Genomic DNA, 17,516 nt, shown 5'->3' with positions numbered 1-17,516 from the left:
TAAAAAAAAAAAAAAAAAAAAAAAAAAATACCCTCTACTTCTATTAATCTTTTTCTAATTAACCTATTTGATGGCCTGATTTTGGCCCGTGCTGAATTTTCTTAAAATAAAGGCCACTTTTATTAATCTTGGTTTCTAAATTTTTAAAAAATTTATTTATTTTGGGAAAGAGCAGTAGCTTGAGCTGGAGAGGGGCAGAGAGAGGGAGAGGAAGAATCCCAAGCAGACTCCACGCTGTCAGCGCGGAGCCTGATGTGGGGCTTGAACTCACAAAGTGTGAGATCATAACCTGAGCCAAAATCCAGAGTCAGACACTTAACCGACTGAGCCACCCAGGCGCCCTGATCCTGATTTCTTAGTAAACTAGCAGAACAACTTTAGTATCTACATTTTGACACGTCAATTTCCTGGTGCCATCTTTACAAAAAAACTACAATTACTATTTACTTATAAGGTGACCCCATCACAAGCCTTCACAAAGGTCTGAAAGACTGAAAACATATCAGAAATGGAGAGATGCTGTGATTTATTCTGGTGTGTGTGGAATCATATCAGGGAAACTTGTTCATGTTTTAGAAAGATCTACGTTTTAAAGAAATGGAATCCCTTCCTAAAGTGGGATGAATCCTCTCTTCCCACAAGGGGACATGCATACAACAAAATCCCCATATGCAGGCTTTCAGAAAAATAGCCAAGGGTGCCTGGCCTGGAGTTGGACATGGTGTGCGGGAGGCACCGCAGGGCACCAGCAAGTGCCACACACCCGTGTCTGGTTCTCGACGTGGCCGTACCGGGCCACAAAGATGATCACCTCAGTGATTCTACAGAGAAGCACTGGTCTCCGGGTTTGACAAAGGGAAAACTCTCAAACCGGATCAAGGATTACGTCACCAACATGTCCACAGAATCTACAATGAGGGCAGAATTCTGAAGTGATACCGTTTGTGTCAGTGACTTCACAAGGTCTATGTCCCTTTTTAGGAAGGTGGCCACGCGTCCCAGTTTGCTGGCTGTCACTTCAGGACGGCTGGCCCGGCCAAGTATTAATAGCGCCTCCTTTCACTCCTAGAAGTGTCCTGGTTTGGATGATAAAACACTGTCACCTCAGCCTCAGCTGGAGCTCACTTAGGACCCGCTCGCCACCCCAGAACGCCCACAGAGCCTTCCCTGCAGAGGCCCTGCGTCCAGACTCTTCTCCTACTCCCTCCCACCCCACTCCTTTAGGGCCAAGGGACCCAAAGCACATCCCTCCAGATTAAAAACACGTGCGTCTGACACAGCATTTGGTTGACAATTACTCTGAAAGAGATGTGTCTAATGGGGCAGATCCAGGCCTGTGTCTCAGACGGCTGGATGGGGTTGCCCTCCACTGTTTCCCCCACACACCACCGAGGAAGGCCCTGCACCCAGGAAAGGGGCCCACATGGTGCGGGGGGTGGCAGATCAGAGGGTCTGGCCGCCCCACGGCCTCCGCTGTTTAAAACCCTATCCTTCTGTGCCCGGATAAGGCAGACTGAAGCCGGCACCTCGCAGAAGTTCTCACTGAAGACAGAGCCGCACTGACCTCAATTACTCTTCTCAAGCACGCGGAGCCAGCAAGAGGCAGACTTTTAGATGAATAAAAATAAACTTTATTCTAATACAGTATGGAAAGTTTTTGAAATAGGAACTGCTCTTCTCTGACACGCAAAAAAAATTCTTACCCCTTGAATGTCTAAAGGTTACATTTTGTGCAATTATATAAATATTTTCATGGCCATATATATATATACACACATGATGTTTATGGTCCTAAAAGCCTTTGAAAAAATCAATAGTTAGATTCTTTAGACAATGATTAACCTAGTTTAGAAAACAGGAGACGCTCCCGAGCACAGCCAGGAATAAAGAAAGGAGAGAACGGGAAGGGCCTGCAAGGAGGCGAGGACGGAAAACAGTACAGACACAACAGATCCCGGGACCTGGATTTTAGAGGGCAAGACGCGACACAATGGAATTATATGCAAAAATGGAAACAAACCATCCAAGGGGGCGGTGAGTAAGTTGACCCCGAGGTCAAATTTCATCCCAAGTCGATAACGAGTGTATCGCCTGGCACCTTTGTTCGAAGAGCAGGGGCCTTTTCCTCTTGTCTCTTACCAAACTGACACTCAGGTGGCAGCAGCAAAGAAGAAAAGACTTCAGAGCCACGAGACATGGATCTGGATCCCCGTTTTGGCAAGTGTGCTGGCTGTGTGGTCCTGGGCAGGATACTTCTCTCTGAGCCTGCTGCCCCGCCTATAAAATGGGGCCAATAGTATCTACTTTGCTGGTATGTTGGGAGGATTAGAGGTAACCTATAGAAAGTGCTTGCGTTGTCCCTGAAAAATAGCTGATGCTCAATAAATAAAATTATTGTGTGATAAGGGCTCTACCTTAGAATTTATTTTCATCCTACTTGTCTACCCCCATGTAACTCTGTCAACTACCACCGACGTTAGAGCCTAAAACCGGACCCATTCCTGCCCCTCTGAGGTCTTACCAGCACAAAGAGCTGCTGAAAGTGTGACAGGCTTTCCCTTGGGGAAGTTGTGGTGACCCCTTTCCTAAGGCACTGACTGTGCAGAAGTAGGAGCTCATGGAGAACAAGTGTGATTTCCTCTGGTTTGGGTACCACTGTTTCCTTAGACTTGCGCACCACGGGGGCACCCCCCCCCCCAGGAATTCTGAATTGAATTCCATGAAGCAACAGTCACACAGCAGACCATGTACCACGAAGCTCCTGGAAGCCTGCAAGGAGGTTCCCATGAGCACATGCACCCCCACCATGGGGCACCCGTTTCAGGCACCACAGGCCTCTCGGGGTCCCCAGTACCTGGACCCCACAGTGAGCAGAATTTCTCAGGTCTCAGGCCCTGAGACCCTCACTCCGGCAGGGCAGCAACGACCCACAGCAGCAGGCCATTCTGCAGGGAGAAGGCCGCCTGTGGCGCATGTTCCCGCCCCAAGGGACTCTCCACTTGAGCTGCAGCGACAAGAGAACCACAGAAACAGAGGCCACCACGGCAGCCGAGCACGTGGCCAGGACCCCGTGGTCATGCGGCACATTAAGCGAGAAAGAACTCTCCTCAAGCTGCGAGGCACAGCTGGCCCTCCGGCCAGGCGTGTGAGCATGCAGATTCGGGCAGAAGTGCCGAGAGCAGCCACAGGGATCGCTACGGCGTCAGTGCTGCCCTCAGAGAGCGGGCAGGGGTGGGGGGTGGGGGGCACATCCCCAGTGTTAGGAACAGAAAAGGAAGAGACTGTGCCGGCAGAAATCAATGGGGTGCATTTGAGGTAAACCGCGGTCTCAGATACCCGTGCGTGTGGGTGTCGTCCAAAAGAACCCAACACCAAGGCTTCTCACGGGTTTTAAGGAAAGGCCCAGAGAAGGTTTTGGTCCTGATGAGCTGTTCCTCATTTTACAAGTGGTCATCCCAAACATGCAAGCAGAGGTCCGAGCACAGGGCTGGCTGTCCCTTCCTCTGCTAGAGTCCAGCCCAGGTCCCGACAAGCCCGTGCCAGCGGCAGGGTCTGGCCAGGAAGCCCGGCCGCCGTGCCAGTGGGACCCAGGCAGGACGGGCCTAGCCAGGGGCCACATCGGGATGCGGCACGCGCCAGCAGAGACGGCCAGGAACGTCCAGGGAGTGAAGGGCCCCAAGGCCAGACAGGAGCTTCGTCCATCTTGCTGCTGGTGCCGCACCTGACCGGCCTGCACCTCGTCTACCAGGAAAGCCGGGCCGGCTACTCAGCCGGGGGACCGAGCCCTGGGACTGTTCAGATGCACTGTTCCTCATCCCTGTCACTCAGGAGCAGGGACCATTTGTCCCCACTGTCGTCAGCCCCAGCACTGTGCCGAGACAGCCTGTCCGACTTCAGTGAGGACAGAGACACCTGGCTGATGTAGCTGACCTGGTCCCAGGCCGTGGCCCTCGGCGAGTCCCAGCGCCGGTCATCCATGCCGATGTGCACACTAACCTGGGACGCGGTCAGGGGCTTCATGCGGCCCTGCGCCTGCGCCTCGTACCTCTGCAGGTCAGGCTTCTTATAGCTGCAAAGCAAGGACCCGAGAGCATTTGAGACATTGTGGACACAGGTTCCTTTTTTTTTTTTTCTTTTTGGAAACTTGGCAAAGACCTCTCACCAAAGTCTTTAAATAAAACATACAGGATCAAAACCTCATGGATTTTAAAGGGGATGGTACTGAGCCCCTGGGATTCAGGTAAGGTTCACCTGCTTTAGAAACTGCCTATCTAAACGCCTGGCACATAGTAGGCTGCCATTAACTTCCGTTAAGTGAAAGCATGAGAAAATATCTTTTTCAAAAAAGGATAAATGATAATGCACGAGGATCCCATGTCTAGGTGACACTTACATGAATGACTCTTGAGCCGACTAACCACAACACCCGAGCACATGATGGCTGTGAGGTGCTGATTAAGTCATTGCGTGTGCATGTGTGCACACACACACACACACACACACGGCTCCACCGTCCTTTCTGTCTTTGCCGCAGGTGCGCTGGGCACCTGCACATGGCACACACCCACTGCTAGCCCAGGAGGCAGAGGGAAAGGGTTGAGGGGGTGGCTGGACGGGGGGAGCAGGCTGAGTGGGCACGGCCCGTGGCGCACGCTCCTGCCTCCAGGGACTCACCACTTGAGCTGCAGCGACGAGAGAACCACAGACACAGAGGAGGCCGCCATGGCCGCTGAGCCCATCCACGGCTGTAGCACGATGCCGATGGGCATGAAGACCCCTGAACAAGGGAAGGGCGACGCTCACGCCGCAGCCCAGAGGAGACGGGCCCCGCTTTGGGCTGCCCCCTGTGACGTTCTCCTCCCTGGGGTGGCTCAGAAGCCCCTACTGCCATGTAACAGCCCCGTGCCAGCATGCCTCTGAAATGGGCAGTCTCGGAGCTGGGCGGGGGGGTTCCACCAAGGGGACTGGGCTCGCCCACCCACCCTGGCCTTCCCGGGAGGGTCCTCGCGGGTTTCAGGAGGAGCTCCAAGGGAGCAGGGAATCCCAGGGACCCTCTCTGCAGCTTTTGTTTACCTTCAGAGACTTACAAAGCAGAGAACATAACAAAACCAAACTCTTTCTGAAACGCTCTGGCAGCCAGTGAAGTGGGCTCCCCGCTGGGCTGCCAGGAACCCAACAGGCAGGCGGAAGCCTGCTGCAGAGGAGCTGGGGTCAAAGGTCAGCCGACAGGCGAGAGCCACCCTACCTGCTGCGATGGGTATCCCAATCAGGTTGTAGATCAACGCCAGCACCAGATTGAGTCGTATTCTCCAGACGGTCCTCTTGGAGAGGTGAATGCTGGCCACCACGTCGAGCAAGTCGTTCTGCAGGAGGAACGCAGGTCGGTCAGGGGCTCCGTCCCACGGCCCTCACCGCTCCCACCACCCGGACAACAGGGCGGGCGAAGGCGGAGCCCAGCTCACTCTGATGAGGACCACATCGGCAGCCTCAATGGCGACGTCTGTGCCTGTCCCGATGGCAATGCCCACGTCGGCCCGGGCCAAGGCCGGCGAGTCGTTGACCCCGTCTCCCACCATGGCGACTTTCTTCCCTTCATTCTGGAGCTCCTGGACCTTGGCCACCTTGTGAGAAGGCAGCACCTCTGCAAAGACTTTGTTGATGCCAACCTAAAGGGAAAGGAAAAGAGAAGTCAAGAAACAAATACACGACGACACCTGGTGTCGGCAAGGGACAGTGAAGAGCAGCAGAGACCTGCGCGTCATCTTGCTCCAGGCCCTTCAGCCTCCAGGCCCCGTCAACCACGTCAGTCACCACACCCTGCACATCCCAGGGCACGCGTGCCTGGCCTGGTCCTGCCCCCCTTCCACGGCGGCTTAGGCCCCTGCGTGTCTCCCTGCCCACCTCCCAGCCTCCCTTCCCCCATGCCCACTGTGGTCGTCCAGAAGCAGTGGTCAGCCGGGCATGCTACTCTCCTGCTCAGTGATCTCCAGGGGCTCCCACTTCCTTTAGGACGACATCCACACTCTGCGGTCTGCCTCCCAAGGCTCCCTGAGAACTGACTGCTGCGCGTCCCTGGCCCCCTGCCTTGTGGCCCAGCAGGTCCAGCCTGGTTCTGCCCCGTTCAGCTCCCACCAGCTCTCCAGCCCGCTGCCGGGGAGCTCAGCTGCCCACTCTGTTCTGGCTCCATCGGCTCCCCTTTCTCCACCCCTCCCCTTTTCTTCACCTGACTACTCCCACCCCAAGCACTTCCTCCCCTGGGAAGGGGTCTCCAGCCCCTGCCAGGCGGGGGTAACGTGGCAGCTCCCACATGGCCAGTGCACTTTTCTGTTGAAGAACTGGGCACTTAGTTCAGCCCTGGTCACTGGGCCACCCTGCCCCCAGGACAGCGAGCCAGGTCACGATCTCGCGGTCCTTGGGTTCAAGCCTCGCATCTGACTCTGTGCTGACAGCTCAGAGCCTGGAGCCTGCTTCAGATTCTGTGTCTTCCTCTCTCTCTGCCCCTTCCTCACTCATGCTCTGTCTTTCTCTCTCAAAAATAAATAAACGTTAAAAAAAAAAAAAAAGAGCTGAGCTGACAAAACATTCCCTTAACACAAAATCTANCACTGGAAATACAGAAGCAGAGGACGCTGAAACTGCTTTTTGCAACAGCAGCACAGTGGCCTCCGTGGGATGCCACACGGAGGCCGGGGCCGGAACAGAGCATGCGGACAGGCACACACCCAGCATGGGGCAAGGCCAGAAGCAAGGTGGAGCGCTGGGTGAAGCGCTGCTCGCTCCCCCCACCCCCCCTGCTCCAGTGAGCTTCAAGTCAAATTGCAAGAGGAATTTGCCCCAGCCCCGGCCCCCACCTGGGTGGCAATGGCTCTGGCCGTTTTCCGGTTGTCCCCGGTGATCAGAACCACGTCCACACCCATGCTCTTCAGCGTGTGCACGGCCAGGGCGGCCTCCTGCTTGACCGAGTCCGCGATGGCGATCATCCCGCAGAGCACCCCTGCAGGGGACACGCGCGGTGAGTCCACAACGGCAGGCACTGGGCAGCCCGAGGGACAAGGGAGGAAAGGAAGGAAGCTGCATAGGTTAAAGGAAGGTTCCCATAATGTAACATCACATGCGGAAAAACAAATCACCAAAGTACAAAACATAACGTGGCTTTGATGTTGTGTTTTTAAACATGACCTACACGTACAGATGCATACACAAGTCTGGAAGGAATGTGAAATGCTAACAGCGGCTCTCTGAAGGCTAGGATAAGGAGTAATTGCATTTTCTTCTTTATAGCTCGCAGAATTTTCCAAATATTCTGCAAGGAACACCTATTACTTTACAGAGCGTCTGGCTCATAATAATGCAATACATGTTAGCTATTGTTTTTGGAACATGAGAATTAGAATGAGTACAATAAATGTTACTTAAAAGTGATGAATGTCCAAACAGAAAATCAGTCCTTCCTCTTTCTCTTCCTTCCTACAGAAAGCATTTCTGTGTAACTTTTTATTTGCTTGTTTTGTGTTGTTTTGAGTGAATCTTCAGATCCTGAGGCAGGAAGGCTTTCAGGGACTGAGATGCGTGCAAGCTTGGGGAGCTCTGTGGAGCGGGGCAGTGGGTCTCGTTCCTTAAGGGCACCCCGTGGCTAAACTTCTTGGACACATTGCTGCTGTGGTGTCTGCAGTGATGGGTGAGGCGGGCGACTGAACGGCTGGCCGGGACAGACGCAGACAGTGATGGCGAGGGCAGTGTAGAATATCAGACTCAGGAGGCCGACACCGCCTCACTCTGGGTGTGGGGGGAGGGCAGACACAGCGAGAGAGGCGTCCAGACTGAGAATGAAGGCAAAAACTGGCAAGGCAGCCTTCTGGGCTATAGAATTTAAATTAACAGAGAGGAAAACATATTTTATAAAAACATGAGAAAGTCCATTTTTGCCAGCTATCCCTAAGAAACTTCGTTTCTGCAAGCAGAAGGTGGAGTGGGTGGGGCAATACCATCAATGGCCACCAGGATGGCTGTCTGGCCTTTCATCTCATGATCGGTCATGGTGTCACTGATGCCATTGGAAATGGTTAAGCCGTTGCGTCTCATCCACTCGCGGTTCCCAATCAGCACAGAGAAGGTCTGGGGGGTCGCATCTGTTCAAAAGAGTTTGTGGTTATTCCTAGGGAGTCCAGTTTTACTGTGAAAAGGACTAAAAACCATTGAATGCTTTGAACAGCAAAACGTCCTTTTAACTGTTCTGAAAAACTGTACCTAGTAAGCACCTCTCATAACACCATCCGTAAAGGACCTGGGGAGAAAGAGCAATTCATGTGTGGAAGGTGAGGGTGTGGATTAAAATGAGGTGTTAAAAGGTACATGCAGTGTGTGTGAAAATTTTATGAACATATTAAACATGAGGTAGTGTTTTTATTTGCCTTTAAGAGACATCTGCTGGTTCTTTTCTGCAGAGATTAGAAGCAGCAAGTGTAGCTTGGTGCAGATGACTCAAGGAGCATCAGCAAATAACTAGTCTACCTCTAGGAAACGTCTTAAAGCTGTTCCTCCTAAAAGGCTAAGTGAGTCTTCCTGTCTTTTTTTTTTTTTAAGCTTTATTAAAAAATTTTTTTAATATTTATTTATTGAGAGAAAGAGAGAGCAGGAGGGGCAGAGAGAGAGAAAAACACACAGAGAATCCAAAGCAGGCTTCGGGCTCTGAGCTGTCAGCACAGAGCCCAATGTGGGGCTTGAACTCACGAACCACATGGTCATGACCTGAGCTGAAGTCAGATGCTCAACTGACCGAGACACCCAGGTGTCCCTCACCTTTTTTTTTTTAATGTTTATTTATTTTTAAGAGAGAGAGTGCGCGCACGCGCGCGCACACACACACACACACGTGTGCGTGTACACATGCTGGGAAGGAGGAGAGGGGGACAGGGGATCTGAAGAAGTGAGCCTGATATGGGGCTTGAACTCACTAACTACAAGATCATGACCTGAACTGAAGACGGATGCTTAACCTACTGAGACACCAGGTGCCCCATCCCTGTCACCTTTTAACTATGTGTGCCACTAACAGGTGTCACCACACAGACCCGTCCCTGGAAGCTAAATGGAAGGGTCACCCTGGGGTTCTAAACTGCTGGAAGGTGGCAGATGCCTTCTAACAACATATATTCCGAAGCAAGACTACGCTACCAATGCATGTAAGAGAAAATACTAGACATGGGTGTTTTGGGTTGGGAGGGTTTCTACACCCTTACGCTTGTGGCTAGCAAGCTACCCTTAGAATCAGAAAAGCCACTGCTCGAAGGCAGCTGTCGCTGCAGGCAGTACCCCTTCTTGCCTTGGGCAGACCACTCCCCTCTGCCTTCTCTGCAAACACAACACAGCCCAGCAGAGCTCCCCGCACGGGAGGGAGACGGGAAGGGCAAAAGCAGAATTCCCATCGGACCGCTCTGCAGCTCAGGAGAAGACTCACTGGGGATGAAAAGAGGAGACTCGAGAGTGCGAGTCGCTGCGACACCCTCTGTGGATTTCAGCACATACTACTTCCGTCTGCCAATAGCGTCAAGACGCAGACACGTCAGAGAACACAACAGAGAAACCACCGGTTTTCCTGGGGGGGGGGGCCACCCTCGTCCGTAGCAGGGGGACCATCGGCGGTGCTGGCCTGGCCCACCCCCGCCCCGCCCCGCCCCGCTGGGCCCCACCCCGGGCAGGCCGGGCCGAGGGACGAGGGCCAGGGTACCTGTCTCCTCAGGAGCGCCGCCGCCGCCATTCTTGAGAGCAGCCTGCTTGCCCCGCTGGTGCCCGCCGTGGGCCAGGATGCCCTCCACGCTGCTGACTTTGCAGCCAATTCCACAGCCTGGCACCGCCTGGAAGTCTGTGCAGTACCCCAAGGTGTCTGTTCCCAGTTCCTGTGAAGGCAGGGGAGGNGGGGGGGGGGCGGGGGGCTGGTGAGCAACGCCCAGGTCCACATACCTCTTTACAGTACTTGGTGACTGCCACGCCCAGCGGGTGCTCGCTGCTGGCCTCCGCAGTCCCCACCACAGCGAGGACCTTCCTGAGGGGCAGCGTGGCCATGTCCACGAGCAGGAGGACCCTCATGACTTTGGGGACCCCGTGGGTAATGGTGCCCGTTTTGTCAAACATCACAGTCTTTATCTGCCGAAACAACCACGTCTTGGTGACCACAGACACAGAGGGAAGGGACTTCAAGAGTCCACACGATCTTGAGGCAGAACCCCACTCAACCAAGCTCGAGCGGACGACACCCCTTCGTTGCTCCACTAACTCAGTCCTCCACGGTCAATCCCGGGTTCACACGCTCCCACGACAAAGACACTGTCCCCCTCTCGGTCCAGCTGACACGACCTGCACTGCAGCTTAATCTCTGTCAGGTGGAGCCAACAGCCACCCCAGTGTGACAGGAGACGGCATGGTACCCTCTTCCGGGCAGTGACACCATGCGCACCTGCGTCAGGGCCCCGGGGTACACCCGCCTCCCAGCGCACAGCGTCCGCAGCCCACTGAGCATAAAGCGCTCCCGCTGCAGCCGGGGGGTGGGGGGCGGGGGGGCCCGGGCCCTGGCCACAGTAACAGTAACCGCCAGAGCCACTTTCTCCGCCTGTCCCACTCGGTGCCTGGTCCCCAAGGGTCTGGGCTCCGCCAGTTATTTAACCCTACAACTCTTAGCTGTTGTTGCTACCATTCCCAGTCAGGCCTGGCTTTCTGTTTTATTTAATTAACAGTGCCCCTCAAGCCTCTCCCAGGGTGTTCTCTTCATACAGAATTGAAACAGATACTGTGCTCACCAGGACTCTCTAAGTTTCAAAAACAAACAAACAAACAAATCACACAGCAACAGCTATGTCAAAGCCTTTGTCACCTTGTGGGCCATCTCCAGAGGCTTGCCTCCCTTGATGAGGATGCCATTCTGGGCGGCCACCCCGGTGCCCACCATGACGGCCGTGGGCGTGGCCAAGCCCAGGGAGCAGGGGCAGGCGATGCAGAGCACCGTGATGGACGTCTGGAACGCAAAGCGGATGATCACCTCTGTCTGGGAGACATGCTTGTTGGGGGTCTGAAAAACAGATATGGGCAGGCTGAGGGTTACATGAGGAATCCCGCAGACTCCGAGTCACATCAGAACATTTCGGTGCAGACAGTGGGACCCGCGGCTGCATGACGAGCAGGGGTTTGGGAAACGTGGGGTTGGTATCACATGGCTCACTTCAGTGTTCCCCGTCCTGGTTTTCCAACCTGATCCCACAGGCTTTCCTCTGACAGAGGTAAGGCGAGACGAGAGAGTCGTACGAGCCTCTGTGCTAGAGGAAGGAGCGTGGACCCTAGAGTCGGACTCTGCATGTCCATTTCCTGGCCCTGGCACTAATTTAACTTCTCGGGGTCTCGCTTCCTCACATACAAAATGGAGACAATAATACTAATAACACCCCACTGGCTGTTTTAAGGATTAAATGACATAACATATATACAAATACATACAAACACATAAATGTACATTGTACAATATCAGGCATAAGAGAGGCATCGAAAAAACTGTCACACTGTTTTGTATTATGGCAAAAAACTAGAGACAATCCATAGGGAATCAGTTAATTAAGTTGTGGGCACGAAAAATAATGGTGGGTATGATGTACATAATGAAATATTATGCAAGTGTTGAAATCATGTTGCACATCTATCCTTGCCGACATGGAAAGATACCAGTAACACTACTGGATAAAAAAAAGCAAGCACAAAATGGCATGTGTTGTGACTGAATTAGTGTGGATTATTTGCCCGTGTCTCTACACAGTCCTTCAACTTTGCACCAAAGTACAAAAAATTGTTACGCCTTGGGATGGGATTTGGAGCCACCTTTATGTGCTTCTATTTTTTCACTGTTGTTTTCTTGGTAAACTCAAAACAAACAAAATATGGGTCTCTTTTCCAGTTACCTAGAGACACACATGGTTATTACTCTGTGCATTCTGACATCTTGATTTATCTTGGTTTATTTTTCAAAATGGCGGGTGTCTCTGAGGTACAATCAGGAGACATTATAGTCACTTCAATTATAGTTTGTTTTCTAAATCAAGGATACAGACCACAGTCTCTTTGGCTTCCATCTATATTTTACTCCTTGATTTTGAAAGGCAGAATCCTAAAACAAGGTGTATTATTAAAGGGTCGTTTCACTTTGATTATAAAGTTGTATTTAGATAGAAGGACACAGTATTTAAGACATAATGTGATTTTTAGAGATAAAGATGATGTGATAAAAAAAACAGTAATTCTTGTCAAAATAACACTGGGCATTCTGATGGGACCAGGTGGACTTTGAGAAGGTGACATGAACATCTCCCTACACATGACTATCACACAGCAGGGTGATAATATCTTAAAGGAACATGCAGTACCTCATTTGCCAGCATCCGCCCTGATATTGCAGATAAAAACAAAAGAAGCCAAAGTAAGATGGAAAGGCAGGGACCAGCAGAAAGCCACATATACCAACTTGTTTAGGAATGACTTTTCCCACAGCCATATGCCAAGGAGCTGCTCTCCCGCAAAGGCGGACACTTGGGGCAGTGAGGCGCCATAAGAGCCCCTGACAAATTCTAGCAATACAGTCACAGGTGACTCTTAATAGCACTGAGGTCTCCTGACATGTCAGGAAGAGGTTAACGTGGACATTTTTCATTTTAAAATAGGAGACTGGAGAGAGGAAGTGGTATCTTAGTAAAGGACATGCACCTCGAAAATATAAGCTATGCTTTTAATTATGGGTAGATTTTTTTTTTTTAAGAAAAAATTCTCTTCCACGTTTCTTATATTATGGCCCTCAGGTGAAATACGCATTAGACGTGGCTGAGTGTAAAACCCTCTTCCACTCACTGGGCACTTACCAACTGCTGGTCTGTGTGGGCCACCTGCTGCTGATGCAATCAAGCTTTCTGAATCTCAGCACTACTGACATTTGGGCTTACGTGATTCTTTGTTGGGGGCGGGGGGGGGNGGCCTGTGCTCTGCGGGGTAGGCCGTCTGGCAGCATCCCTGGTCTCCACCCGCTAGATGTCAGGAGTATTACCTCCCCAGTCAGGACAACCAAAAATGTCTCCATTGCCAAATGTGAAACAACTCCCCACTGAGAACCACCACAGTTCTTATTTCTCAGGCAGAAAAGCTTTTATTTTGGATTTTCTGCCCTATTTGGAAGTTTGATAAAATTGTAGTTCCTAAGATCGTATTCTTTATCTACTTTTTAACTCAAGAAAGTATATTCCATGGTCTCATGTTATGTTTAATAAATATTTAATTATTAAGAAGCTTTCGTATAGCTTGGGAAGCTACAAGGTGGAAGATGCTATTGATGGACATAGAGAGCAAACAACATATTTTTCTTAAAATCTGTTAAATAATATTATCATGCCATCAAAACTGTGAAGTGGCCTATGATATGTGCCTTATAACTCCAGGAATGGCCAGGATCACATAATGCAAATGTTTTAAGCATTACAACCGAGAGCCAACTGGAGTCTGTGCAATCATCTAACTAGAAAGCCCAGGGAATCTTTAAAAAAAACTTGCAGAAACAGAGTGACAGATCATTCTATCCTGGCCAAGACTTTGCCACCTTAAGTAAGCAAAGCAAACAAACAAATGTAACGGGTAATTAAAGCCCAATGAATCTCAGATATGAGAGTATAGGATTAATGGCAAGAGATTATTTAAAACACGGCAACCATACTGAATGAACCAAAGCATTCAACTTACAGGAAAGTATTTCTGAACAACACCAAAATCGATAAAACCGATTATAATCCATACCACCAACGTCAACGTTGAAATGATGATGATAAATGGGACAAAATATCCACTAAACCGGTCAGCCAGTTGCTGAATGGGTGCCTATGAAAACAAAACACCAAGACCATGGGAAATTACGATCCACAAAGAAATAAAAACACTACAAGCACGGGCAAGAACTGGGATTCTGAGCCCCCTCACTGACTACACTTACTAAACAATCTCTACCCAGCAAAATCTGCCTGATTCTATGAAACTCTTGGAGTAATTCCTAAATGAGGAAGCTGAAGTCATATTATCTTTTACAAATTTCTTCATTACCTTTGACATCTGAGCCTCTTCTACCAATTTCACAATCTGAGCCAAAGTGGTGTCATTGCCCACATGGGTGGCATTAATGAGCACAGAGCCATGTGCATTTATAGACCCAGCAATCACTGTGCTTCCGGGTTTCTTAGTGACCGGCATGGCTTCTCCTAGGGGTGGACAAAAGAGACGGACCATCATGCATTGAGCCCCATTCAGCAGTCATGTGACCTGGCAACTGCTGAGATACCTGCCCAAAGGGGACATGAAACGAGCCACCTAACCTGTGATGAGGGACTCGTCGGCCATGGTATTGCCTTCCAGGACTTTCCCATCCACCGGGAACTTTCCCCCGGGCACGACCTTGATGACGTCGCCCCGCTGCACCAGCTCCATGGGTACCTGTTCCTCTCTGAAACAAATGCCACTCGGGTCACGCACACAGCAATTAACTGGAGCTCACCCCTGCCGACCTGCCACCCAGGTCAGGTTCTAGGCAAAGTGTTGGGCTAGTTACATTCTTCGCTTTTACACTGAGTAGCAGAGTTCATTTGACGCTCATTTACAGATTGAGTCAATATTTATTGTGCAGCTACTAAGTGACAGGCACTGTACTAGACACTGAAAATATAGTGAGCCAGTGGCTGAGAGGGCGCCTGTCCCGGCCAGAGACTCTGGGCAAGTCATGCCAGTCCACTGGGCTTCAGGTTCTTCCTAAAGAAATGGGGATCATGGGAGCACTCCCCGCACAGGGGAGTTACCAGGTTGAATTAGGTAGTTGAACCTAGTGGTCACTAGTGGGACCGGCATACTCTAAGTTCTCAAACTCTCGCTACTGTAATTCTGACTTGTACTCAAAAGCCAGCGTCCAGGCAGTGGTCAGCTGGCACCTCATTCTCTGATTCATGTATTCAGCATAGGCTCGCCGAGTGCCCCCCCTCGGGAAGCAATGGGAAGGGGGGCCATCTCGGCCTCCGAGGGCCATCTCTGGGGCACACACTCATGAACTCACACTGGCAGCAGTGTACAGAATGGGCAGTACCGTGGGGCTGGGCCACAGGGCTGCTTCGACATCAGGAGTCTGGACTGTAGGTCACGCTGGATGGTAAGAAGCAGCAAAGACGGACACGCTGAAGAGCCACGAGACACAGACAGAGGGAGGTCCTGAGCCGAGGCCCAGATGGAGAGGAAGGCAGCGTACAGAGGTGAGGCTAGCTTTGTAGGCAGAGTGACCAGAACCTGATGCATTTCCCACCCTGGGGTCAGACTGAGATCGCAGGCCAGAGGGGAGAGTGGTGGGGCTGGAGAGAGATTTCAGGAACGTGAAGGTCTGAAATCAGCACTGCCTAGAATATGAAAATGAGGCTGACCGGGGAAATACAGAAGCCTTAATTTGTGAAAATGCCCATATTATTAAATATGCCTTGGGGCGCGGCTCAGTCAGTTAAGCATCTGACTTTGGCTCAGGTCATGATCTCACGGTTCGTGGGCTCAAGCCCCATGTGGGGCTCTGTGCTGACAGCTCAGAGCCTGGAGCCTGCTTCAGATTCTCTGTCTCCCTCTCTCTGCCCCTCCCCAACTCATGCTCCTTCTCACTCTAAAATAAACAAACACACAAAAAAAATCTTTTTTAAATAAGTAAATGTGCCTTAAAAGCCAGTATGTGTAAGTGTTAAAAATCGGGACTCTGGAACCAAGAGCCTGGGTGATAACTCAATTCCACTACTTAATACCTGTGTGGCTTTGGGCCACTTGCTTAGCCTTTTTGAACGTCACTTTCCTCATGTACAAAATAAAGGTAGTAACAATCCCCTCCTCCTATAGTTTTTTTTTTAAATTTAGATTTAATACAAAGAGGTTAAAAGTATCTGACAGGTAGTAAATGCTATATAAGTTCCAGCAATAATGAGGAGAGTTATTATTATTTTTAGTATCTGCCAACTGTATGAAGAAGAAAACTACTTCTCCCATTTGTATTCCTTGGCAAGTTGAACCTCATCTCTCTCAGCCTTGTAAATCCTCCAGATCGTGCAAGGAAGGTCCAACGTGTGATCCGTGCTCTGTGGAGCTTTCCCTGAGCACCCTCTTCTCAGTTCCAGGAGCACTAATCACCTCTGCCTCTCACGTGGCACTCAGCATACCACACCACCGTGAACTCTTAGGGATCTCGCAGTCCCTAAGTGCCCCGTTAATTACCTGGCACAAGATACTGGGTCTGACCACACCCATCTCTGCCGGCCCCACAACACCTAGTATAGTAACATCACAGACACAATGGGTGTGTGCGGTGTCTTACACGGGCTGATACAACTTTGCATGAAGACGACCCACCTGATGATCAAGTTGTCCTCGCCGAGGGTCACGACGGTGGCTTCCGTGGCTTGGAGAGACATGAGCTTGGCAAGGGCTTCTGAAGTTTTACTCTAGGAAAGAGCCAGAATGGAAGACAAGAGCTATCATAAGGTGACCTGTGCAAACCCCGACCAATGCTCCCTAGGCTGGTGCGAGAGAAACCCCTGCAGAAAGAGGCTGGCAGCCTTGTAACACGGCCCCGGTGCATATCGAAAGGCTCCTCCCGGACGGATGTCACTGTGGTTGACGTGCAGCCATGGCATCACCACACGGAAGGTACAATGCCACCGAGTTCTATGAATTACATTTTGCTGAAGAGACAGGACCAGTCTGCTCACTAACTGCTTTTTTTGTTGTTGTTGTTCAACTGAGTCCTACTCTTTTATAGAATACATTAAAATCCGGGTATAATGCAGGGTGTTAAAAATGGCGCTATGACACAAACATGGCTTTCTAGCCTAATGAGGCAAATACTCAGTTATGCAGAAGAGGCAGTGTAAGCGTGGGCCCGAAATCCGGAGTTCTCTTCATTACACAATGCACCTGAATAAAGGTTTCAGTAATTAACCAGATTAGCTGGGATTTCAGAAGTAGCAATCAATTTGGAGATTAGCGATCGGAACACCTAATTATACGTAGGTTTCACATTTCTTTAAGTCTTTCGCCAGACTGTGTATAATTAGTAATTCTAAACAAGGCGTTCACACGAAGTAAGATTTATACTACTGAAGACATAGTTCTTTTCTTTGCCCGAAGCTGCAGTTACCTTCGCCACGTGCTCCAGCCACCGGCCCAGGGCAATGAACACAAAGAGCATAGGGGGGGTGTCGAAGAAGGTCACGGGGCTCCTCTCCGCCTTCTCAGCCACGGCCACCACCAGGATGACGACTGAGTAGGTGTAGGCGATGCTCGTGGCCAGCACAATGAGCACGTCCATGTTGGCCGCCCTGTGCCGCAGAGACCTGTAGGCCTGGACGTAGAAGTACCAGCCGCCCAGGAGCTGAAAGACAGAGCACAGCAACCGTGCACGAGCAGGCACGCAGCCCACGGAGCAACCAGAGACCCCG

General features: G+C 51.0%; 1 protein-coding gene across 1 annotated transcript in view; it reads right to left on the bottom strand.

Annotated features, from left to right (window-relative positions):
- Nucleotides 1–1,654: 1,654 nt before the first annotated feature.
- Nucleotides 1,655–17,516, bottom strand: part of ATP7B (ATPase copper transporting beta) — a 33,367-nt gene continuing 17,505 nt past the window's right edge. The window contains exons 7-20 of the mRNA XM_077752591.1: nt 17,216–17,449; nt 16,429–16,520; nt 14,382–14,509; nt 14,113–14,267; nt 13,759–13,893; nt 10,868–11,062; nt 9,961–10,143; nt 9,728–9,896; nt 7,986–8,129; nt 6,852–6,994; nt 5,463–5,666; nt 5,246–5,363; nt 4,675–4,777; nt 1,655–4,069 (exon numbers count right to left, since the gene is read on the bottom strand). Coding sequence (XP_077608717.1) covers nt 3,796–4,069; nt 4,675–4,777; nt 5,246–5,363; nt 5,463–5,666; nt 6,852–6,994; nt 7,986–8,129; nt 9,728–9,896; nt 9,961–10,143; nt 10,868–11,062; nt 13,759–13,893; nt 14,113–14,267; nt 14,382–14,509; nt 16,429–16,520; nt 17,216–17,449 — 2,277 coding nt within the window. The 3' untranslated portion in view covers nt 1,655–3,795. The remainder of the gene's footprint in view (nt 4,070–4,674; nt 4,778–5,245; nt 5,364–5,462; nt 5,667–6,851; nt 6,995–7,985; nt 8,130–9,727; nt 9,897–9,960; nt 10,144–10,867; nt 11,063–13,758; nt 13,894–14,112; nt 14,268–14,381; nt 14,510–16,428; nt 16,521–17,215; nt 17,450–17,516) is intronic.

Source organism: Crocuta crocuta, unplaced genomic scaffold, assembly GCF_008692635.1.
Source record: "Crocuta crocuta isolate KB4526 unplaced genomic scaffold, BGI_CrCroc_1.0 scaffold190, whole genome shotgun sequence".
NCBI classification, from domain to species: Eukaryota; Metazoa; Chordata; class Mammalia; order Carnivora; family Hyaenidae; genus Crocuta; species Crocuta crocuta.
This window is presented reverse-complemented; position numbering and strand designations above follow the sequence as displayed.